The sequence below is a fragment of the Solanum lycopersicum genome, chromosome 3 (genome assembly GCF_036512215.1).
Source record: "Solanum lycopersicum chromosome 3, SLM_r2.1".
Classification (NCBI taxonomy): domain Eukaryota; kingdom Viridiplantae; phylum Streptophyta; class Magnoliopsida; order Solanales; family Solanaceae; genus Solanum; species Solanum lycopersicum.
In genome coordinates this window covers 55,991,628-56,015,699 of record NC_090802.1, presented here as the reverse complement: position 1 = coordinate 56,015,699, position 24,072 = coordinate 55,991,628, and the positions used below count along the sequence as shown (strand labels likewise).

The window sequence follows — 24,072 nt, the reverse complement described above, 5'->3', positions numbered from 1 at the left end:
ATATATATATATATGCTTAACCTTCAACATAATTTAATTATGGAGTAGATTATGACGTGTATTCTAATGTTTTAAGTCTTAAACCAAAATTATAGACTCATTTATTTTCCAAGTGCTGGTAAAAATTAGATATCTCACCATATATGTTAGGTAATACTTTAATATCTAGAAGATATTTTTATTATTTTGTTAAGATTATGTATATCGATAATTTGTAGGCGTGACTCCATATCTAATCAGCAATATTCTGTTCGATCATTTAAGGAAGCAGATAAAATTAATACAGAAGAAGAATTAAATAATATTGTTAGAATTTAGAAAAAGACTAATGAGTCCCAATATTTTTGTGATAGGTTCAAAATGAACACTTAAATATATTTCTTTATAAATTTGTTATTTTAAATTTTCCAAAAGAGAGCATTATCATGCACATAAAAAAAATAGAAAAACTAAGAGTTCATTCTTAAAAACCTATGTTAAATTCTAGAAAATAAACAAATATAGCATGCAGTTTCAAATGTGAGTTTTCACAATTTATTTATGTTTTTGGAGGAGGGTTAGAAATATTCTTTAACTTTCATTTATTAGTTAATTTGATTTTTTGTCATACTAGCTATTTGTAGCCTTATAGTCTCATAACTTATCATTCATACCTCTTGTTAATTGAAAATCATTATCAAAATTGAATTATTTAAAAATTAAAAAAATTCATCACCTCTAATTTAACCTGCACTCGATCCAACTAACTATAAAACTATTAGTTTTTTTTCATCCAACTAGGGGTGTACAAATGATAGGTTTTATGATGATAGATCTATAATAAGTTAGATAATACACAGTGACGAAATTAATATTTTCATTCTGGGATTTTGAAAAATAAAAATATAAACGTGTAATTATTAATAAATTTTTTTCAAGGAATGGTTCCCTTAACTAATAAATGAAAGTTAAATGGATATTTTTTATTCTTTTTTTTATATGGTTTCCATCAAATATAACAGACAAAATACCTAGAATACCTATAGAAACCAAATGTCTTCATATTGGCAAACTTAGTTGATCAAACTACTCAATAACATACTTAAATGACTATTTTGTACTTACCATAAACTTAAGGGACTATTTTGATTTTCTGTAAAACTTGTTTGACAATTTTATCTTCGCCCACACACTAAAAAACCGCGTGTTAATTCTAGATAATGTTAACACTTGGCAATAAGAGTACTGGGACCATACAAGGGCAAGATAGTCATTTAACAATATACCATCTCCTTTATGCGACAATGATAACTTAACGTCGAAACGGAGGTAACGGTGTCCTTGTCGTACACCAAGATTACCAAAACGACTTCCCCTTACGTTTTGTTTTGAATCGTTGTTATTCGTTATTTCATATTATAACGTATTATACTCTATTTTATTATATTGTATTATAAATATAATGTATATTATGTCTGGTTAGATTGTATTGTTTATTATTATTTAATAATATTTTAATTGTTTGATTTGATTGTATTGTATTGTATTGCAATTTAAAAATTTACTGAAATATCTTTAATTATTTTACAGTAGGAGATTTGACTAAATTTAAATAATTAAAGTAAAGGGTAAAATAATATTTTGAAATATTATGTAAAAATATTATTGAAAAAAAATTAAGTAACAATGGAAACACACCGAATTGGTTGTTTCATAAAATAGATATTTTCATTGTTCCGTAACAATGTAATAATACAATACAATACAATATATTTTAAATAACAAACAAACATTGTAGAAATAATAACGATACAATATAATATAATAGATAACAATAATCTAAATATAGTATTAATTAATCACATAATTTAATCTCTCCGTTTACTTTTATTTATCCAGACTATACATGTACTTTGAGAAATAATATGTCCAAATTCATCAATGTTTATTATTAAGTCTTAAAAGAGATTTTGAAATATAAATTATTAATATTTATTAGCTTTGATATGTTAAAAGTAAAAAGATATTTTTAAAATAGTGAAAGATTGAAAGTAAACGGGGATAGTATAATTAAAGATAACCAGAATCATTTTTAAGATCCATAATTTCATTAAGTGACAGAATTAAAAAGGAATTAAGAATGGGATATTCTGTTAAACGTACTGATTGCCGTTAAATGAAACGGAAGTTGTACGCCGTTGTACTGGGGTAGGTGCGAAGAGAAATGCAGCTCAGTTTTTTCACTATAAAAAAAGGGGAAATAGGCAAAGAGTGTGATCATCATCACATAGGGGATTTGCTCTTTATCTCTGTGAATTTTCAGATACTCTTCAGAAACTCCATTTTTTTTTCTTCTTCTTCTTTAGTGTGTATTGTATGGCCGCCAATTTGCAGAGCCGTGGACTCGTGAGCTTGGGAAAGCGAGTTGTTAACCAGATCAGCTGCGCAAGTGCTCGAACTACTGCTAATTCACCTTCCCTCTCTGGAAGGTATGGTTCTAAATTTGATCTCTGTAAATGTTGTTTTTGTTCTTTTGCCGTTTTGCGCTAGCAGTTTTGGTGTACTTATTCAATGTACAGTGTTTGTTTTCTACTGCATTTATTCGTATAGATGAGCTTAATGTTCGAAAATTTGTTTACTACAAGTAGTATTTTGCGATTTTTGCTTAATTTCTGAGAAAATTATGCGTTCCTTTTGTGCTAAGTTCTGTAATGGATGAATTTGTTGGTCAAACAATGCTCGGAGTTTACGATGCTCCTTTCTCTCTCTGGTTTTGATCCTCAAATTTAGTTATTCCATTGAGCAAGAGTAAGCATGAAGGATCTTAAGTTTATGATTTCCAGTATTTGGTATTATCGATCAAATACGAGATCATTTCAACTAGATTTACAACTGCTAGAAGCTAAACTTTGCATTTCACCAGTTTTAGTTTGGTTTTTCCAGATCTAGCTACTATACTCGTCTTCCAGCTAGTTAGATGAGATTTTTGGTCCGATTTGACATGGCATATTCTTTTTTTCCCGGAAAGTTATAAGTGTATTTGTCTCTCTGCTCTGGCGATTTTCTATTCTGATTTATTTCCTGTTTAATGTATTTCCAGAAACACTGATGCTTAAATCAGGTTATTTTCACCAAAGCATTATTTTAGGCATACTTCTGTCAGTCACGTTTTTTTCTTCCTTGTTTATCAAACCATTAACAATAATGCGTGCTGAAGTGGAGTGCTTATCGGATAAGGACGTCTCACCCACCACTAATAAGAATAATTTTCTGGCAAAGATAATGTTCCCTGAGCCTAACACACTCATGTTACAATTGATCTGAACCGTTAATCTTTTCCAAAATCACGAAATTTATCACTCCAATTGCATGTATTTCATGGTTAGTTGACGATTTACATTTATTGTTACTAAAAAAATTAGAATAGATAAAAGAAAAAAGTTAAATGTAAAGCTGTAACCGTCTATAACCCGATCTCATAGAAGCTTGGAAAGTTAAGAAAAAGAAAAGCCGTAGGTGAGTAGGTGTAGGTCTATAGGTGAAACTTTAGGGACCCATATAAAACCAAAGATGAAGATAAAAAGATTAGATAGAAGCACTTGATTAGACATGTAGGGCTGGAGCTATTTTGCCTTTTTTGAAGCAACAATATTGCTGATGATTAATGGTTGACACTGTTCCTTCTTGGTGGGGGTTGGGGAATGGGACCTGTATCCACCACCATCATCAATAATTTTCCTGTGCCCCCCACAAACAGTAGTTAAGCTATTATTAAATTTGTAAATATATAATTAAACGGGAGCTAAGTGACTGGTTATAGATACCCATATCAGATTTCCAACTTTGCCGTACATATAATTAAAGTTAATTGGTTAGTTTTAAGTTTTTTATTAGGATGAAATCAGAGATAATCACGTGAGTAGACCCGACATTTGGGAACTAAATTAATCAAATTTTGGACTGAGATATTATATAATTCGAAGGCCTAATACATATCTTGTACCTATACATTGTTGATTGAATTAATTAAGTAGTTAGTTGTTGGTTGTACATAGGAGGGGTGTGCAGACGTCAGTGTACGACAAGAACCCGGAGGATCATGTGCGTGATTCGGTTGTGCCTGATGAAGTGATAGAGGCACAATCAGACAAATACTGGGCTCCTCACCCACAAACTGGGGTGTTTGGGCCAGCAGATACTGCTGGCGCGGAACGTGGCTTTCACTCTTCACAAGCCACTGCTGCTACTGCTGAATCCATTTTGGAGCAGAAGGCGTTCTTCCGCCCTCTTGAGGACTTGGAGAAGCCCATGCTTAATTAATTTCACGTACTCGAGTAAAATTGCTTTATGAACTATATATATATATATTGAGTACTAGTAAAGCTGTTTGCTTGTGTTTGTGTTTATGCGAGTCAATAGTGTAGATTTAAGGTGCAGTATAGACTAATAAGGTATTAAAGCTGCACTGCTTTTGAAGGTTCGTTCATATGGTAATGTAATATGGGTGTCTTTTACCTGAGGATGAACTTTTTGCTTTCAGAATATTACGTTACTTTCAAAGTCTTTATCATTTGGAATTGGGAAAGTGATTAGTTACGTATATAGCTGTGCCAATGGCATCAACTCAAGTAAAGATAAGATTAATCCAAGATAACGAAATGCACTTTAGCAATTGGGCCTCCAAAATATCAATTCATAACTTTTTTTTTATTTTTATTTTTTCCCAATAATAATAAATGATAGTCATATCCACATCACTCATCTATCCTGTAGAATCCCGTACCACTACGGCAAGCCCATCATCTGTCCCTACTCTTCAATAGTTTGTCCCTATTCTGCTTTTTCATGTATCTTATTGCACTTTTGTTCCCTCTGGAACCAAAGAAGATAATGAATCTAGGATAGGAAAGATAGAATCATGATTTTAAATTTATGTAAAATACATATATATAAAAGCCTAGACATATAAACTAATTAAATATGTCATATAGGCGCAGGATGTATTATTTGTCTATCTTATTTGTTCCTTGCACGAAATTCATACAACAGGGACGTGACAATTGATAACAACCAAATGGCATCTAATAGCACTGTTAAATACATTGTTATTAATACTATAAGATTGTACTTGTCAAATACTCCTAATATAACATAAGTTGCATACATAATAAAGCAAGATGTTACATTGGTCTAGTTATCAATGGCCCTTCTGGCCAGTTCCAGTTGAAATGGTTATATATTTAATAGTGTTATAACAAAACAATTATCATTTTAAATTTTGAAGATTATTTAGAGGTTCACTATTATTGGGGTATATATATTTTTATCCCTAAGGGATTATTCGCTTCTCAAATTTTTCGATTTGCGAGGGGCCTTAGACTCTATTTAGTTGGCATACTAATAATTATAAAGGCTAAAGCTTGAGAAACTAAGTAGATATTAAAAAAAAAAAAAATCACATAACTAATCAACCAAAAGTCGATAGTATTTTGACAATGGCAAACTACGAGCCATCCTATCAGGGGACAAAGTAGCAAAGCTACCTACATTATCATTTCATATATTTGATTTTCTACCGTCTATATTTTAAAGCTCGACTAATTTGATAATTCATATAAAAGTTCAATATTAACAGTGTGATAAATATTTTTCAGTTTATTATGTAAATGCTTGCTTTTTCATTTTTATTTTTAGAACCAAAATAATACAGTACCTAGGAATTTTTATTTTTGTTGTATGCAATTGAAACAGTGAGTATATCTAGAGAAAAAAGGTGGATTAAAAAGGAAAATAAGGAATGGAAAGATGATATCTTTAAAACACGATTCACTAGAGCAGATAAAAAAAATTAATACGAAACCACAAGACACATATAATCCACAGTTACCTAAGCTTTCTTGATATTAAAAAGGCGAATTTAGAATTTTATTTTATGAAAAATATTCAAATATGCTAATATATTATATCAAGTTTGCAATTGTCTCAAATTTATTTTTTTTCGTAAACAAAAATTCAGCATAAAATGGATGACTCCATACATCGACTTTGTTTTTTTTTTAAAAAAAGAAAGAAATTACCATTCAACTTTGACTATAATTTAAAGTTAATTTGGAGTTAAAAGGACAAATATTTGGCCTTGTTTTTTTTCCTTCTAATAGTGGGTATTGGGGTAATACTAAATCAAAATTTTAATAGAAAACTAAGTTGCTCAGTTTTGAATAGTATAAGAGCAAATTTGACTATTTTACGAGTTTTTATATATTTAAATAGGTCTCAAAATTATTTATTGTAAATATATATAAATATAATAATTATGCAATTTTATTATTAGTATTAATTGAAATTTTCTAAATAGTTTATTGTCAAACCTTTATCAATCATCACAAACATATTTTTAAGATTTTATTATTTTCTTAAAAACAATTGATATAATTATCATTAAAATTCGTAGCTAATTAAATTTGTAGTTACTTTTCACTTCTTAGTTTATCTAATTCATTTCAATTTTAATCAATCATCTTTTAACATTGGCGTTATAAGATTCTCTTTGATTCTTTTGAGTAGAGCCGTTAATATGGGCTAGGCCCGTTAGATCGACGTAGCCTAACCCGAGATTTAATAGGGTTGAACTAAGATTTTTAGAGCCCATTTAAGAAAATGGCTTTTTAGCCCGGCCTGAATAAGTCTGACGATTTGAGGGGCTTGAGAAATATTGGTAAGACCAGCCCGTGGGCCAATAAAATTTAAGTAAAAAAATAATATAATATTAAAATTCAAAATTAAAGAGAGTCCAAACTCAAAACAATTAGGTTAATACTTTTACTTCAAATAAAAACTTAATAAATTTCTTTTGTTTTTTGAAAATGGTAACTTAATAAATATTTTAGCCAAAACGGTCTGATGGATCCTTGTACTTGAACCAGTTTGTATTATGGAACCTTCTACTTACGTTTTTGTCATCTAGACTCTTACACTAAATAAAACACAGTATATCAAACCCCTCTAACCATTGACCATACTTATGTGACATTAAGATGGTTGAGTTGGCAAAAGAGTGAGGTTAAACGCCTATTAAGGCAAGTGAGCAAGAGAACACCATATTTTAATTTAAAAAATATTTAAATTATAAGACAATAAAATAATAAACTTAAAAAGAAAAAAAATCATTCTTTTTAAACCAAACCATATGCTTTTTCACCCATCCATCTTTGCCAAAATCTTTTTTTTTTCTTCCAACAATGATCTGCTACACCAGACTCCAGAGGCGGCGAGGAGCTCTGTACATCGGAGGCAATAAGTTTCTTGGCCTTCTGGTACGCCGGAGAGGAAGGAGAGCATAGGGGGTCTCTAGTGATTCGCATCGGTCCGCAATGGCGAGGAGCTGGTGCGGCCATTTTTCTAGAGGTGAAAGAAGGAGGAAAGAAAAATAGTGAGTATGTGTGATGAAGATGTAGACTGGTGAGAGTGATCGTATTTGTAGTTTCGCCGACAAGAGGAGCGACAACAACAACGATTTTCTTCGGCAGTTGGGTCAGTCCACTGTGAAAATGGATGATAATGTTAGGAAACCCAAACATTTAATTTAAAATAATAAATTAAAATTCAATTTGTCAAAATTGCATCAAATTTTATGATTTTTCTTTTGTCAACAAAGATATTATTATAAAAAGGATAAAAAGATGAAGTGGCAAATTTTATCTGATATGCAGTGTGACATCAGCGCAATTGAGAGTTACGATGTGTTGAAATGGTTCAACTGGTTGAGTTTAGATGGATTCAAGGGTCCAGATGACAAAGAAGTAAGTAGAAGGGTTCAAAATACAAATGCATACAAGTACAAGGGTCCATCAGACCATTTTGCCAAGATTTTATAAAGACAATTTTATTTGTGAATTTAATTAACAAGTAGTAACATTAACATCATGTAATATTGTTTTGTCGATATTTATGATAATACTTTTAAATTATAATTTATAATTTAAATTAATAATTAAAAATATATATTTTTAAAAAATAGACTGACCCGGCAAGCCTAAGCCCACGTACTTGTGGGTTGGACCGACCATTTTCTGGCCCACACAAAAAATGAACTAGCCCGGTCTGACCCTTAAAATGTCAAAGCCTGTATGGATTAGCCCGAATGGAATGGGCTAGCCCATATTGACAGCTCTACTTTTGAGGCGTCTTCTTAGACATTTCAAGCTCATACTAGTTACATTATCAAATAATTAAATTTAAAAAGACATTGTCTTGAACTTTAATCTTTATGCATAAAAATCACTACATTATTGTTGATTTAGAGTTATTTTTGTAATTAAAAGTATTACGTAATATTAGTCAATCAAAAATAATACTTTAATTGACATATTCAATTAAGTGGAGTCTTAATTCTACTTCTAAATACTTTTAGTACTTCTACAAAAATTTTGATAGTGTGTGTAACCATCGAAAAAGTTTTTAAAATTATAATCAATAAAAACTTAATATAAGATACAAACATTTTTTGTATTATGTAACATATAACAATTTATATATATATATATATATATATTCATTTATGTATTACGGATTATGACAAGAACCATTTTACTATCAATTGAAAAAATATTACAATAAAGATAACTTCTCTTTTGATATGATTATGCTACCTTATATGATTTTAATAAAATGTACGAAAGTCTTTTTTATATTTTCAATCTTATAAATTTAAATTAAATAGTTTGGTAAAAATATTTTTATTATTCATTATTCAGGATAGAAGAAGAGGTCATGGGTCATCAAATTTATCTTCAAATAAAAATATTTATTATTCATTATTCAAGAAAATACCTTATAAAGTTGAAAATATGTGGAAAGTATTTATGGAGAAAAAATAGAGACAGAGTACCAAAAAATAATAATGTGACTTTATTATAAATTTTTGGTAGATATAGTCAATCAAAAAAATAGTAAAAATAAGGTTGATATTGTAATGTAGAATTTAAGAAATTCCAGTTAAATTAACCTGAATAAATTATTTGACTAATTTTTATAAGTATATCTTAGTTAGACTTTTAAGTTGGTAATTTTTATTTAATATATTTTTTCGTTAAAGGGAGTGTTGCAATATTATCTTATGAATGTCATTTTACATGTTTTTAATTAATATATGACAATGTAAATTTTTTTATTATTATCTTGCTTGTTTTAGCATATTACTAATTTTAATTTGTACAGTGTATGACGTTCATTATTAAAAAAAAAACTACTCCATGTCATTAAATTTAATATATTTGTATAATTTAATAATTAAATTTTTTAAATAATTTTTAATTAAATTTACAGAAACCTAACTTAACATGAACTGTAAATAGCATTACTATAAGTTTAAATATCATTAGTGACAAAATATTTTATCTTCAAGAGCTCAATATTTAGTGACGAGTACATTATTTTTTTAAGACGATAACATTTTCGTCATTAAAGTATGTCATTTCGTGACGAAAATATTTTTTGTCTCAAAATTGCCTACTTATTTATGATATTTTATAGTGATAATTTTATTTTGTCGGTAAAAGAATTATTTTTACTGACGACGTGATTGTTTCAACTACAAAATTATTTAAGTATAAAGTTTGTCAGTAATTTTTACTTTTAGAGACAACGAAAAAATTGTATGTAAAAAGTAATGTTTAGTGACGACATGATTGTTTCAACTACAAAATTATTTAAATATAAAATTGTCACTAATTTTTACTTTTAGGGAAAACAAAAAAATTGTATGTAAAAGTATTTTTTTAGTGATAAACTACTTTTGCTTGACTACGAAATACACAAAATATTAGAGACAAATTACATCGTCACTAATTACACTAAATAGTTAGAGACACATCATTTTCGTCGGCTATAGTAACATATTTAGTGACGAAAATATATCTTTACCTACAAATTTTAATAATTTTTATGAGGATTTGTCACAAATACGAAGCATTTAGGGACAAAAAATATTTTTTTAGGTATTACATTTCTATTTAGTGACGAAATACTAAATTGTCTTTGCATATATTTAGTGACCCATGCTTTAGAGACAAATGACTGACGAATTTAATTTTGTGACGAAATGTGAGTTTCTAATGACAAATTAATTGTCGTTAATAATCAAATTTGTTATAGTGGTCCTAACTACTAACCCTATTTCCAGTCAACTTACTTACTAGGTTCTTGATCATAGCACAACCATTTTAACACATAGATGATTCTCAAATATAACTACAACACGTATACTAACCAAACTCTTTACCAATTAGACATACGGCGCCCTCCTGTCTAAGCTAAGGTCATGTTATTATTAAGTTAGAGTTGTTTCATGTCATGTCTAATCACATCTTCTCAATATTTCTTTGATCTATTAATACCTCTTATAAATTTATCCATAACCAATAAGATGCTCTTCATATATTCGAACTGTCTCATTTCACTTTTCGTAGCTTGTCCTCCATCGAAGTTACTCCAAAATTATCTTGATATCTTCATACCAAATTTCATCTCTCCTAATATGCCCGCAAACCTATTAGAACAAACTCATCTTGCAACTTTCAACTTTTGAAAATAAGAATTTTGATTAGTTGATAATTTGTCATGTACAACACAGTTAGTTTAACTATCGATCTATAAAATTTGTCTTTTAAATTTTGATTTCACCTTCCTATCACATATGACCTCCAATGCAACGCATTCGCCCTACACCATTGTCGTTAGTGATCTTTCTAGTCTATTTCTCTTTTTTTTTTTGTTTTAATAACAAATTCAAGATATTTGAAACTTTCTGAATAACTTTCAATAAAGCTTAGCTAAATCAAAAAAATTTAAATAAATAATTTTTTTTTCCTGATAATAACTATTAACCAAGTAATTGAATTTCAACTTCCCTTCTCTTTGCCTAATGACCAAATCCATATCATATATTATTATTAGATGGAACAAAAAAAGTTAAAAGTTGAATTACGATTTTACCCTTATTATAAATTAAAATATTATAAAAATATTTAACTATTTAATTTAAATATTAAGTTACATTATTTTAATGGAAATGTTAATGACTTTTGCACTTCTTTAGAATAATTCTTAATTAAAATATAAAATTTAATTTATTTTCTTGAAATATTTACCCTTTAAATAGATACATGTATATGATTTATCTTCTAAATTAATTTATGTTCTTAATTAATATTTGTCTTTAATTTTTGTAACACTTGACCTTTCAACTTTATAAGTGAATCTTCATATTCCAAAGCTATATTTTTTCCTATAAATACAATCTTTTAACATTATTTTTATAGAAAGATTTATATGTGAAGCTTTAATCAATTGAAGAAAATTTCAAGGCAAGAAAATTTATGTCAAGATTACAAGGCATAATGTGATTCTACTAAAGTATCGAAGCTTGATGTATTTTTTTGTTTTACTTATTTGTCAAGATCGGAACTATGGTAAGACCCCTCCATTTATGTAGTTAAATATCACTTTCATTAACTTGTCTTCCAAATATTTTAATTTTTTATGGTCAAAATTAATGTTGAATGTTTATTACTAAAACTTTGTTTCAATTTGCATTATCAAGAAAAAACAGGAAAAAGATTGTCTTAGAATTTTTCTATTTTTCATTGGTTGCGTTATGCTAAACTTGCTCCTATATATGATATTTTTTCTTTGTATTTGTAATTTTGTTTTAAGAATATATTTGATTGAAGGGTGTGTTTTTTGCTTTAGAAAATGAGACAAATACAATCATAAAAATAGTGTATAAGACATGCAAAACAATTGATGCCTACAAAATTTTCTAATTTCAAATTATTAATAATTACATTTATGCATTTTAAATTTTAAATATTTGTAAAGAATCATTCTTACATGTGCTTGTGGATAAAATCTATAGTTTTTCAACAATTTTCATTAAAATTATCATAAAATCCAAATCCCAAAGTCAAAAAAATGATACACCAAAATGCTTAAGAAGTTAGAAGATCTTTTATCCTTTGACCAAATATTGCTCCTATTAATTTTTTAACAAAAAAATGTAAAATATATTTTAACAAACTTTTAATTGTAAGAATACTAATATTGTCATTTTGACTCTCCATTAAATTAAAATTTGATGTGAATGACTGTCAACGAAGCCATTCAAATATATATATATATATATATATATATATACACATATATATATATATATATATTATCTTTATTCTTAAAATATTTATGCCTTCTTTTCTGTTTGTCTTATTTATTATTATTATTATATGATGATAGTTTTTTATACATATGATATGTTTCGTCTAGAGTAAGTCATGTTTTGTCTAAAGTAAGTCTACTTTTAACAAAATGTAATTCAATTAGTATGAAAATATTTTTGTCTATATATTTTAATGTGATGTCTTTTATTATGGATGTCATGTCTTTATTTACTTCCTTTTTTTTCGTTTGAAACTGTAATTTTTTTCTATAAATTTGATGGTATACCACCCAAACATTTTGTAATATTTTCCTTTATACGTATCTTTTTTTATAGACAATTTTTTTTTGATTATTAAAACTTATGTGTTTAGTTATTAAAATATACTGTGATAAAATAAAATATTTATTTTTCATGAAGTATTTAATATATCAAACCTCCAACATCTAACACAATATTTTCATGTTATATTTTGTACAGAGTTATATTCTTATGTTAAACTTACATGTGAAAGGACTTAGATTTTAACTTAGCTATATAAATTAAAGTTTTATAAAATCAATTAGGGGACAAACGTGCGATACACGTTTCGAGAACTAGTATTATTATAAGTGGGAAGCTCCTAACCTCAAAGTTGAATTACCATTTTACCCTTCACTTAAATTTTTTCTATTTTTAAAAATGTAAAAGTATTTTTAATAAATAATTAGATAATAAACTTTAAAGTAATAAAGATATAATGAAAGATAAATAGTCATTCAAACAAATGAAGTTCAAACATTCAAAATATCCCTTATTTAATTTTAAGTTAAAGAATTTGAAGAGTTCCATTGATAAAATTATATACATGATTTTTTCAACAAAATACATTATTTTGATGTCTTCTCATGACAATAGCATGTGAATTGATTTATCTCACAAAATTCTTCTTCAAATTTTTCATGTTTATTTTGATCAATAAATTTTAGGCGTATATGTATATAGATAGAACTAATATTACATGTTTTGTTTTATTCTTTTCATCGAGAATTTATGTTTTTGACGCAACAGGTGATAAATAATTCTAGAGAGTTTTTCATTTGGACAAAAAGTTTGCTCAACATTCATGAAGTAAAACAAACCTACTTGTGTGAGAAAAAATATGTATGTTGTTTTGTTAATTTATTGACGGTAAATCTTGGAGAATATAGTATCTGAATTAGAATTTAATCATTTCAGTGCATTCGATGCATTCTTCAAGAAGGTTAAAGGCGTCTTGGACATTTATTTGTTGTTTGGTAAGTATTATTTTTCATTTCAATGTTGCATATTTTTACTTAGTTCATTATTTGTTACATTTAATTTTTCGGTTGAAGGAAGGTAAATTGACTACTTTTTCTTGAATAATGGCAATGAAAAAGAAAATAAAATTTTTCATTTACATGTCTGATGTACAAATCTTCTTTTAAAGATTATGTTTGTTATAACAAGTTGATTATCATGTAGTGAACACTCTAGGTTATTGAATAAGAGAATTGAATAATTGATGTAATTAGTTTTTTCTCATAATTAAATCTACAAAAAATTAGCATGCATTATATTTAATGTGTTTTTTTAGAATTTATAAATGATTTACTACTTGTATGAAAATAAAATCATGGTGTAATTTAATGTTTGTAAATAAATACCCTTAATAACGAAAGACGAGGTAGCGTTGAAGAAGAAAAACAGTATTGCTAAATATTTTTATATTCTACAACTTTATGTTTTTATTGATTAAATTTAGAACTTATTATTTTATTTATTCTATCTAGAAAAAAAAGTATTTGAATAAAAAATCTCATAGATTCTTTTTACTCATTTAAGGAGTATATACTCCTTTTAATTAAGGAGTATATACTCCTTTTAATTTTTAAACATAAAACAATATTATTAATAATATTTATACTTTTTTTTAAAAAAAATGTATTGACTAATATAGGTAAACAAGCAGAGGGCGAGTCCAGAAATTATTTTTATTTTTATTATAAGTAAGAAGATCTTAACTTTAAAATAGGATTATGATTCTACCCTTTTACTAATTTAAATATTATTAAAGAAATAATTAATAAAATATTACTTAAATAATACTTATATGGTATTAATCCATTATGTTTCTAGGTAGGAATAATTAAAGAAATGTTTAATTTGTCTTTTATTTTAAAATAGAGTTCGGTAGATGAAGTATTTCTTAACAACAAAAGACAGTAAATTATATTCAAAATATCCTTTAACATTAAAGAACACAAATGTCCTTTGAATTACCATACATCTTAATATGACACACATTTAGATTTTAGTAAGAAACTTTACATATGCTTAACTTTAAACAATCTAATTTTCATAAACGTAATGTATATCATTAATTTTTAAATGACTTTTACAATTCCAAACTTGTAACTATAAATACCAAAAAATTATCTTCAAAATCACTTTATATTAATGCATACACTTAGTTATTCCGATGTATAATTGTTTATGAATAATTATTGGTGGATGTAATTACACTTGACACATTGTTCAACACAATTACTTTTTGTTAATGCATATGCTTTGTTATTCTAATGTATAATTATTGATGGATAATTGTTGATGAATGTAATTGTTCATCACATATACAATAAAAAAGATATAGATCTGTTTATGTTTTTTGTTAGTTATTGAGGAAGTTCCACTATTTTTATAAACTAGAACTATTTCTTTCTTTAATTTTTTTATTTAAAAGTTTTAGAATTCATTAGCTATTTTATTATTTTTAGTCTACTCTATTTCATTTTATTTTTGAATTCATTAGCTAATTTGGTGTTACACTCTTTCTCTTTTGATTACTTAACTTTATGAATAATTATTAATACATATTATAACTGTATTTAAATAATTTACGAATATTTATACTTAGTAGCGTGCAATACAAATATATTTTCTATTCTGAAATTCAATTTTTTAAGTATGCATATATTTTGTAGTATAAACACGTTTTCAAAATCTATTATTAAGTATAAGTGTGAGATATCTGATAAACAACCCGCCAAAAAACAAGAAGAAATATCTTGTCAATTTCTATAACAGCAAATACAAACAATAGAAGCTCTCTACTCGCTTCAATTCTTCCCCAAGGCAATTTCTTAGGGGCATGGCGGCATCCACGGCGCTGCTGAGTATTGCTCCGCCGCAGTTCAGCTCAACAGCAAAATCAAAGGTAACCCGAAAACCCCCTTTTTGTTCTTGCTCTCTAGATTCCTCAAATTCTGCTACTACTAGTTCTACTGTTAGTGAAGAGCGAGATATTACTCCCAAGAAATTTACATATACCAGAGCTTCTCCATCTACTAGATGGCCCCACCTGAAATTCACGGAAACCCATCAAAATTCACAGCCCTCCCCGTTATCTGTTGCCGCCCCATCTGTAAAAGATAAAGAATTTGATTCGGGAAGTGATGGGAATGTGGGTTCTTATGAGGGGAGAAGAATGGAGAAGAATGGTGAAGAGTCTTTGGACCCAAATGGGTTTCAATCTAATGATGAAACCCAAGAGGTTTTGGGTAGACCTAGTAGGACTAGGGCGAAGAAAATGACGAAACTTGCGCTCAAGAGGGCGAAAGATTGGCGTCAGAGGGTACAATTTTTAACTGATAAGATTTTGGGGCTGAAATCTGAGGAGTTTGTTGCTGATGTGCTGGATGAAAAGATGGTGCAAATGACCCCTACTGATTTTTGCTTTGTGGTGAAATGGGTAGGTCAATCTAGTTGGCAAAGGGCATTGGAGGTTTATGAATGGTTGAATCTTCGAAATTGGTATTCTCCGAATGCCAGAATGCTTGCAACAATACTTGCTGTGCTGGGCAAGGCTAACCAGGAAGCATTGGCTGTGGAGATTTTTATGCGAGCAGAGCAAAGTATTGGAAACACGGTTCAAGTATATAATTCAATGATGGGTGTTTATGCTAGAAATGGGAGGTTTTCCCAGGTTCAGCAGTTACTTGAATTAATGCATGAGCGTGGGCTTGAGCCAGATCTTGTGAGTTTTAATACTTTGATTAATGCGCGTCTCAAATCAGGCCCTATGACACCAAACCTGGCAATTGAACTTCTTGATGAAGTAAGGAGTTCGGGAATTCAGCCTGACATAATAACTTATAACACTCTGATTAGTGCTTGTTCACGCGAATCAAATGTTGAGGAAGCTGTAAAAGTTTTTAATGATATGGAAAGTCATAGATGCCAACCTGATTTGTGGACGTATAATGCTATGATTTCAGTTTTTGGGAGATGTGGAATGGATGGTGAGGCTGCAAGGCTGTTCAATGAACTGGAGGCAAATGGATTTTATCCAGATGCAGTGACATATAATTCACTGCTCCATGCATTTGCTAGGCAGGGGAATATTGAGAAGGTTAAAGAAATCTGCGAAGAGATGGTGAACATGGGTTTTGGGAAGGACGAAATGACTTATAATACCATTATTGACATGTATGGGAAACAGGGTCGGCATGACCTTGCATTACAAGTCTACAATGACATGACGTCTTCTGGTCGAAGCCCTGATGTAATTACATATACTATTCTTATTGACTCACTAGGGAAAGACAATAAAATGGCAGAGGCTTCAAAAGTGATGTCTGAGATGCTGAATGCAGGGATAAAACCAACAGTGAGAACTTACAGTGCCTTGATTTGTGGTTATGCAAAGGTAGGGAAGAGGGTTGACGCAGAAGATATGTTCGACTGCATGGTACGTTCTGGAATTCAACCTGATCACTTGGCTTACACAGTGATGCTGGACATGAATCTGAGGTTTGGTGAGACCAAGAAAGCAATGATGTTGTATCATGACATGGTGCACAATGGATTCACGCCTGATCTTGCTCTATATGAATTTATGCTCCGATCTCTTGGAAGAGCAAATGAAGAAGAAAATATCCAGATTGTGATCAAGGACTTGAAAGAACTGGGTAATTTGGGTCCGCAATCCATTTCATCTCTACTTATAAAGGGTGAATGCTATGACTTTGCAGCCAAAATGTTGAGATTAGTCATTGAGGAGGGTTCTGAATTTAATCATGATGACCTGTTGTCTATTTTGGGTTCATACAGTTCATCTGGGAAGATCTCAGAAGCTATAAAGTTGCTGAACTTTGTGAAAGAGCATGATTCCAGGTCCAAGAAACTTATAATTGATGCCTCAATAATTATTAACTGCAAAGCTCAAAATTTGAATGCTGCATTGGATGAATACCGCGAGACAGGTGATTCATATACATTCAGTATTTCTGTGTTTGAGTCCCTCATCAAGTGTTGCGAGGAGGCTGAACTGTTTGCTGAAGCTTCTCAGATATTTTCTGATATGAGGGCCAAGGGTGTAGAACCTTCTCAGGATATTTGCGGAACAATTGCTGTCATTTACTGCAAGATGGGTTTCCCAGAAACAGCACATTATTTGATTGACCAGGTTGAAGCAAATGGTGTGCTCCTTGGTGACATCTCATTTCATGTAAGTCTTATTGAAGCATACGGTAAGCTCAAAGTAGTTGAAAAGGCAGAGAGTGTTGTGGCAACTATAGAACATCGGTATGGTGTTGTGGGAAGGACGGCTTATAATGCATTAATACAAGCTTATGCTTTAAGTGGTTTCTATGAGAAAGCTAGAGCTGTTTTCAATACCATGATGAGAAATGGTCCATCCCCTACAGTGGATACCATAAACAATCTCATGCAAGCATTAATTGTTGATGGTAGATTAAACGAGCTGTATGTTCTGATCCAGGAACTACAAGATATGGGTTTTAAGATTAGTAAGAGTTCCATTCTTTTGATGCTTGAGGCATTTGCTCAAGCTGGTAATATATTTGAAGTGAGGAAAATTTACCATGGAATGAGAGCTGCTGGATATTTACCTACCATGCATCTTTATAGAGTTATAATTGGGTTACTGTCCAGAACTAAACAAGTGAGGGATGCTGAAGCCATGCTTTCTGAAATGGAGGAAGCTGGATTCAAGCCAGATCTTTCAATATGGAATTCAATGCTCAAGTTATATACTAGAATTGAAGATTTCAAGAAGACAGTGCACATATACCAGAGAATTCAAGAAGCTGGACTCAAACCAGATTTGGATACTTACAATACTTTGATAATAATGTACTGTAGAGATCGTAGACCTCATGAATCTCTTTTGTTAGTGCATGAGATGAAAAGGCTGGATCTGTTTCCTGAGAGAGACACTTATAAAAGCCTGATTGCTGCATTTTGTAAGGAGCTGATGCTGGAACAAGCTGAAGAACTCTTCGAAAGCCTGAGGTCAGAAGGACATAACCTCGATCGTTCTTTTTATCACTTAATGATGAAAATGTATAGAAGCTCTGGAAATCATTCTAAGGCTGAAAAACTAATAGAGAAGATGAAGGAATCAGGGATTGAACCATCTGATGCTACAATGCATTTGCTGATGACTTCATATGGTACTTCAGGCCAGCCAATGGAAGCTGAGAAAGTGCTGAATAGTCTAAAGTCAAATGGTGTAAATCTCAGTACTCTACAATATGGCTCTGTTATTGATGCGTATCTCAAGAGCAGAGAATACGAGACTGGCCTTTTAAAGCTCAGGGAGATGATTGGGGATGGTCTAGAACCAGATCACAGGATATGGACTTGCTTTATCCGGGCTGCTAGTTTATGCGAATACATTACTGAAGCCAAAACTCTTTTAAATGCTGTCGCTGATGCTGGTTTTAATCTTCCTATCAGGCACAATTTGAATTTAATTTTCTTTTCTCTCTTCAAAAACTTCTATTTTCTGGGTGTGTGGCTGTCTTTGTGGGATGGGTTTGCTATATTCTTCCATTACCTCACTTCCACTAACTGTTTGTCTCATAAATGCAGGTTTCTAACAGAGAATTCAGAGTCTCTGGTGTTGGACTTAGACCTGTACCTGGAGCAAATTGAAACTGCAGAGGATAAAGCAGCATTGAATTTTGTAAATGCTTTGGAAGACCTGTTATGGGCTTTTGAACTCCGTGCCACAGCCTCATGGGTTTTCCAGCTGGCTATTAAAAGGAGAATTTACCATAATGATATTTTCAGGTACATTGACTTGGCTTGCAACGTAATAGGGAAATCTATACTTGTAATCGTGGTGTATTTGATGTATAGCTTAGGTATCCCACTTTTAAAAACTACATGGCACCTGGAAACCTCTTGATTTAATCTTTGTGTTACTTCTTTTGTATTTTTTTTTATGGAATGCACAGGGATCTTCCAGATGAAATTTGATTTGATTTGCACCTCTTACTCGAAGCATCTGATATCATTTGGTGAATATGTTGTTCATAATTGTCTCTTTGAAAGATTAAAATGCCAGTTTTTGTGTCTTCCTTTCTCCTCAAATCCTTTAGGAGTTCTCTTGAAATCAGACTCAAATTCCTGCTGGAATTGCGGCTGTAGATTTACTATTGGATAAAGGTTTCATAGGTAACCATAACACTACCGAAATGGTGCATTATAGACCGCTGGAACTCTATTTTCCCCCCTCCCTCTGTTTGAGGGTCAAGAAACTTGGTTCAAAGTGAATTACCCTGGAATCACACACTGAGGTAGGATAGTAAGGTTTCATTAGCCTAGGATTGCAGCTTTTCTTTTGGGTTATCGCATACTTGTGAATGCAGCATCAAAACTAAGTTTCAAATAAAAGATTGTCATGAAATGCATGTCACAATCTTGATGTCCATGTAAAGAATTAAGCAGACCCTCCTTAATCTTATTTTTTGTCTCTCCATTGAAGACCCTGTTTAAAATTGCTACTTATGAATGCTGCATCAAAACTAAGATCAAGGAGGGTCTGCTTAAATCTTCACATGAACGTCAAGATTGTGACATGCATTTCATGACAATCTCTTTTTGAAGCTTTACTATTTTTGCATTTTTATCTAATTGATGTTCATCTTATTCTGCAGAGTGGCTGACAAGGATTGGGGGGCGGACTTCAGGAAGCTGTCTGCGGGTGCTGCTCTTGTTGGTCTCACATTATGGCTTGACCATATGCAGGCAATGTTTTCCTTTAAAAGCTTATATTCCATGACCGTATCCCAAACGAAGAAAACATGTTCAAGCTCTTTAAAGCTTCATATTTTCTATATAAGGATTCTTTTTCAATTAGGAGGGTTTGTGAACTAGCTCCTCTCTGCCGATTCCTATTGATGAGTTCAAAACAAAGTTGCTTAATTGCAGCATCATAAAACTTGAGTTGTGATTAAATGTGCCGATCTTATCAGCCAATCCCCCCAGCTATATCTAACAAACTTGACATTGACAAAATTCCGTTTTTGTTCTTTAAGGGGATAAATCAAAGTTCTGTTGCATTATGGTTGTTGCTTTATAAGATCCTTTTGATGACTTTACTGTTCTTGTCAAAGTTTCATGAAGGTAGCCCAAAGTGAACAGAGCTTGACATAATCTTACTGTTTCTGCAGGATGCATCCTTGGAGGGCTTTCCTGAATCTCCCAAATCCGTCGTACTGATTACTGGTAAATCTGACTACAACAGAGTTTCTTTAAATAGTACAGTGAGGGCATACGTTTGGGAGATGGGTTCTCCGTTTCTACCTTGTAAAACTCGAACTGGAATACTTGTTGCAAAAGCTCATTCCTTAAGAATGTGGTTGAAAGATTCCCCATTTTGCTTAGATCTTGAGTTGAAAAATAGGCCTAGCCTTCCAGAGATGAACTCAATGCAGCTTATTGAAGGATGTTTTATTAGACGTGGCCTTGTTCCTGCTTTCAAGGAAATTAATGAAAGGCTTGGGCCAGTAAACCCGAGGAAGTTTGCGAGGCTTGCTTTGCTGTCAAATGAAAAGAGGGAAAAAGTTATTCAAGCTGACATCGAGGGGAGAAGGGAAAAGTTAGCCAAGTTGAGGAGTACTGCTGTCACAAAGAGGAGGAATACAAAAAACTTCAGGATGAACAAATTTGTCAGGGTGTCTGGTCCTGCAAAATGATGGCGTTGCCTGAGAAATTAATTCTTGTCCTCTGTGGGGTCAGAAGTTCCATAAATCCCGAGTGCTATTGCATGTCAAGTTCCAGAATATAGTCTGAGAAACATTTCTTTTCTTAGGATGAACGGTGTAAATAGCTGACTGAGGAAGGAGCATGTGGAGGTGTTAGTGTCACGGCAAATGCAAGTTTAATCAAGAGGAGATCACAAAACTTCAAATGATTCCAGAGTTGCAAGGGAAGTTCAATCAGCTAATCTAACAGAATCATATAACTGTTTTCCCTTCAGACGTTCTCTGTTGCTGTCTGATTCATTAAACAATGTCTGGAACTCCTCTCAGTAAGTTTCCCCACTGGTTCAGCACCCTCCCCTGCCCTGGCCCCCCACCCTACAAATATCCCCAAATTTTCTTCAACAAAGACTCACATTTCATCATTGATACATGCTTTCCAACTTTGCTTCCAAGTATTCTGCAACAATTTTGATCCACTCAACAACTGTTCTTGTACATTAAGGAATTGATTGATTTGCTTTTTCTGGCAGTCACTCTTATCTAAGTTATCTGTGTAATTCTCGTTAACGAGGTTCAAGACACATATGTGGCCCGCAACTAGAGGTTGTCAACCTGATATATCGATCCCATGAGAGTCTTGCCCGTGTTTAAGGTTGAATTAGAGGAGCTTTAGAAAACCTCAAGGGCATGAGCTCAAGGAATCTCTGTTTGCTTGTGACTTATTTCCTCTCTACAGCACTGGTGTTGCCGTGCAGAAACCTGATCATGCTCTACATGGACTACATGCAACGGTGAAGTGTGAAATCGCCGTGTTAGTGTAGCTGCAGCCTGCAGGTTATTCTTGGAGATAGAGAGTAGAATGAAATGTTTGGGGAAGAACGCTCTAAATGTGCCGTTTTAACTACTTTTGGGCCATGTTTTATATATAGCTCATATGAAAAACAGTCCCCTTTTGTGTGGTCAAAGAGAAGCAAACCTTGAAAGGACATGCCCATTGATCTTTTTTTTTTCTTTTTTCATATTGTTCTTGTTTGCTGTTTTTCGATTTGGTTTAGTTTCGGTTTGAGTTCTTTTTTTTCAAGTTAAAACCAAACCAAATCAATATAGGTTTTTTCTTCAGGCTTTCCCAAGTACGGATTCTTTCAATTCCATCAAAATAGGGTCAAAGTGTTGCTCAGACTTCACATCAATCATTAAGGAGGACTCAGAGCTATGATAAATCAAGAAACATCCTTTGAAGAATCTACTAGTTGGACTCCTAACTGGACCGACCTATGCACATCACGGACCAACTCTTTTTTTGCATCATGGATCACACTACCTATATGGACATTCGACTTAAGGCATCCGCAATTAAATTGGCTTTGCCCGGTGATAAAAGACACTCATATTATAGTCTTTAAAAAACTCTAATCACCTTCTTTATCGGAGATTCCAATCTTTTTGAAAGAATACATATTAGAGACATATCAAACCAAAAAATACATATTAGAGACATATCAAACCAAACCAAATGGTTAGTGCGGCTTGTGTTGTTTTTGGTTAGTTATATCTATTGCAATTTGAAGGACACTGAAGATGCCCATGATTTTCTCTTCCATCAAGTGCTTTTGTTGGGTGTAGGTGTGCAATGTTGAACATTAATTTGACGTCACCATTTTTATGCATAAAGAGTTTCTTTTAGAAAAAATTACAAAATCAACTAACAAAAAAGTATTAGGTTTTTTCAAATCAATAATAAATATGATAAAATGATATAAGCGTAATATAATTAATGATAAATTATCTATATACACATCTTTATTTTTCATAATTTCTTATTCTGTACCATTTAAAAATATTTCTAAAATTCCTCTTTTTCCTTTCAAACTCATTGTTCCAGATACATAAATTTATACACATTTTTCTTTCTATATTTACTCCTTATTTCACTACCTCAACTTCTTTCTATTTTCACTCACTTGATCTCTTCCTATTTTCACTCCCTCAATCTTTACTTCCTTCATTTTTTAATTTTCAGATTTATTCTCTCTATTTTGAGTAATATCGTTCCACAATTTTTTTTAAAAAAAAAAACAAGAAAGTTTTCGCTTCACAATTTTTTCCAAAGAATTACCAGATCCTCCTCCATTTTCACCTTCGCAATATGCATAAGGGAAAGGTAAAAGAGATGATGTATCCATATTGCTTCTTGCAAAAAAATCGTTTCTTGGAGATACTCTTTTGCTAATGAAACTACATTATGAAATGAGAAGAGTAGTTTCTACCAACTGTATCATTTTATCATGTGTCAAGTGTTGCTATGTATCTTTAACGGTTATTCAAAATTTAGAAGAATATGTAAACGTACACAATACCAAACTTTATTCGTGATATATTTTGTAAGCGGAGAAATCGAGGAAGGACACATGCTTGAGCTTTAAATCTATTGTTTTAAAAATTTTCAAAATGCCTCATTTTCGCGCATTAAATTAATGTATCAGAGTATTAGAATAATGTATCTCACGCATCAAATTAGTGTATCATGTATAAAATATAATGTATCTTACTTAACGATTAATGTATCAACGTTTATTTTAGTTATGATCCAAATTCAATTTTATAATAAATGTATCTAATACATAACAATTACCAAATAATAATGCATCGATCTTGTTGAATGCCTTGAATCGGACCCGTTACAACAGAAAGAACGGGGGTCAGTTTGGGCCCTTAATTATCTGTCAATTCTGTATTTTGGGCCCAAGCCTGTTAGGACGTAGTTTAGCACTATATATAGACGTTACGGCAAACCCTATTCTGTAATTCTGTTTTTGCCTCTCCATAATAAAACTGCTCCCCCTCTTTCCGTGGACGTAGCCAATT

The 24,072-nt window shown here is 31.1% G+C and overlaps 2 protein-coding genes across 4 annotated transcripts; both read left to right on the top strand.

Annotated features, from left to right (window-relative positions):
* The first annotated feature begins 2,099 nt into the window (after positions 1–2,099).
* Positions 2,100–4,539, top strand: LOC101245530 (late embryogenesis abundant protein At5g17165). 2 transcript variants are annotated; one of them, XM_004235311.5, is made up of 2 exons: positions 2,100–2,468; positions 4,035–4,539. In XM_004235311.5, the coding sequence occupies exons 1-2, from the start codon at positions 2,356–2,358 to the stop codon at positions 4,297–4,299; spliced, it is 378 nt and encodes a 125-aa protein (XP_004235359.1). In that variant the 5' UTR covers positions 2,100–2,355; the 3' UTR covers positions 4,300–4,539. The 2 variants fall into 2 exon arrangements, with proteins under 2 accessions (XP_004235359.1, XP_010318269.1); XM_010319967.3 differs by having other exon boundaries at positions 2,213–2,468; positions 4,038–4,539.
* A 10,678-nt stretch (positions 4,540–15,217) lies between these two features.
* Positions 15,218–22,226, top strand: LOC101261209 (pentatricopeptide repeat-containing protein At3g18110, chloroplastic). 2 transcript variants are annotated; one of them, XR_740581.4, is made up of 5 exons: positions 15,218–18,952; positions 19,088–19,288; positions 20,158–20,248; positions 20,674–21,533; positions 21,738–22,226. XR_740581.4 is itself a non-coding variant. In XM_010319965.4 (4 exons), the coding sequence occupies exons 1-4, from the start codon at positions 15,342–15,344 to the stop codon at positions 21,196–21,198; spliced, it is 4,428 nt and encodes a 1,475-aa protein (XP_010318267.2). In that variant the 5' UTR covers positions 15,218–15,341; the 3' UTR covers positions 21,199–22,226. The 2 variants fall into 2 exon arrangements, 1 of the variants encoding a protein (XP_010318267.2); XM_010319965.4 differs by having other exon boundaries at positions 20,674–22,226.
* The last annotated feature ends 1,846 nt before the right edge of the window (positions 22,227–24,072 follow it).

Excerpts from the sequence above, each read along its gene's own strand:
- LOC101245530 (XM_004235311.5), top strand. The coding sequence starts at position 2,356 with ATGGCCGCCAATTTGCAGAGCCGTGGACTCGTGAGCTTGGGAAAGCGA. Across the intron at positions 2,469-4,034 it reads TCACCTTCCCTCTCTGGAAG|GAGGGGTGTGCAGACGTCAG; the intron begins GTATGGTTCTAA and ends GGTTGTACATAG.
- LOC101261209 (XM_010319965.4), top strand. The coding sequence starts at position 15,342 with ATGGCGGCATCCACGGCGCTGCTGAGTATTGCTCCGCCGCAGTTCAGC. Across the intron at positions 19,289-20,157 it reads TACCATAATGATATTTTCAG|AGTGGCTGACAAGGATTGGG; the intron begins GTACATTGACTT and ends CTTATTCTGCAG. Across the intron at positions 20,249-20,673 it reads TATGGCTTGACCATATGCAG|GATGCATCCTTGGAGGGCTT; the intron begins GCAATGTTTTCC and ends CTGTTTCTGCAG.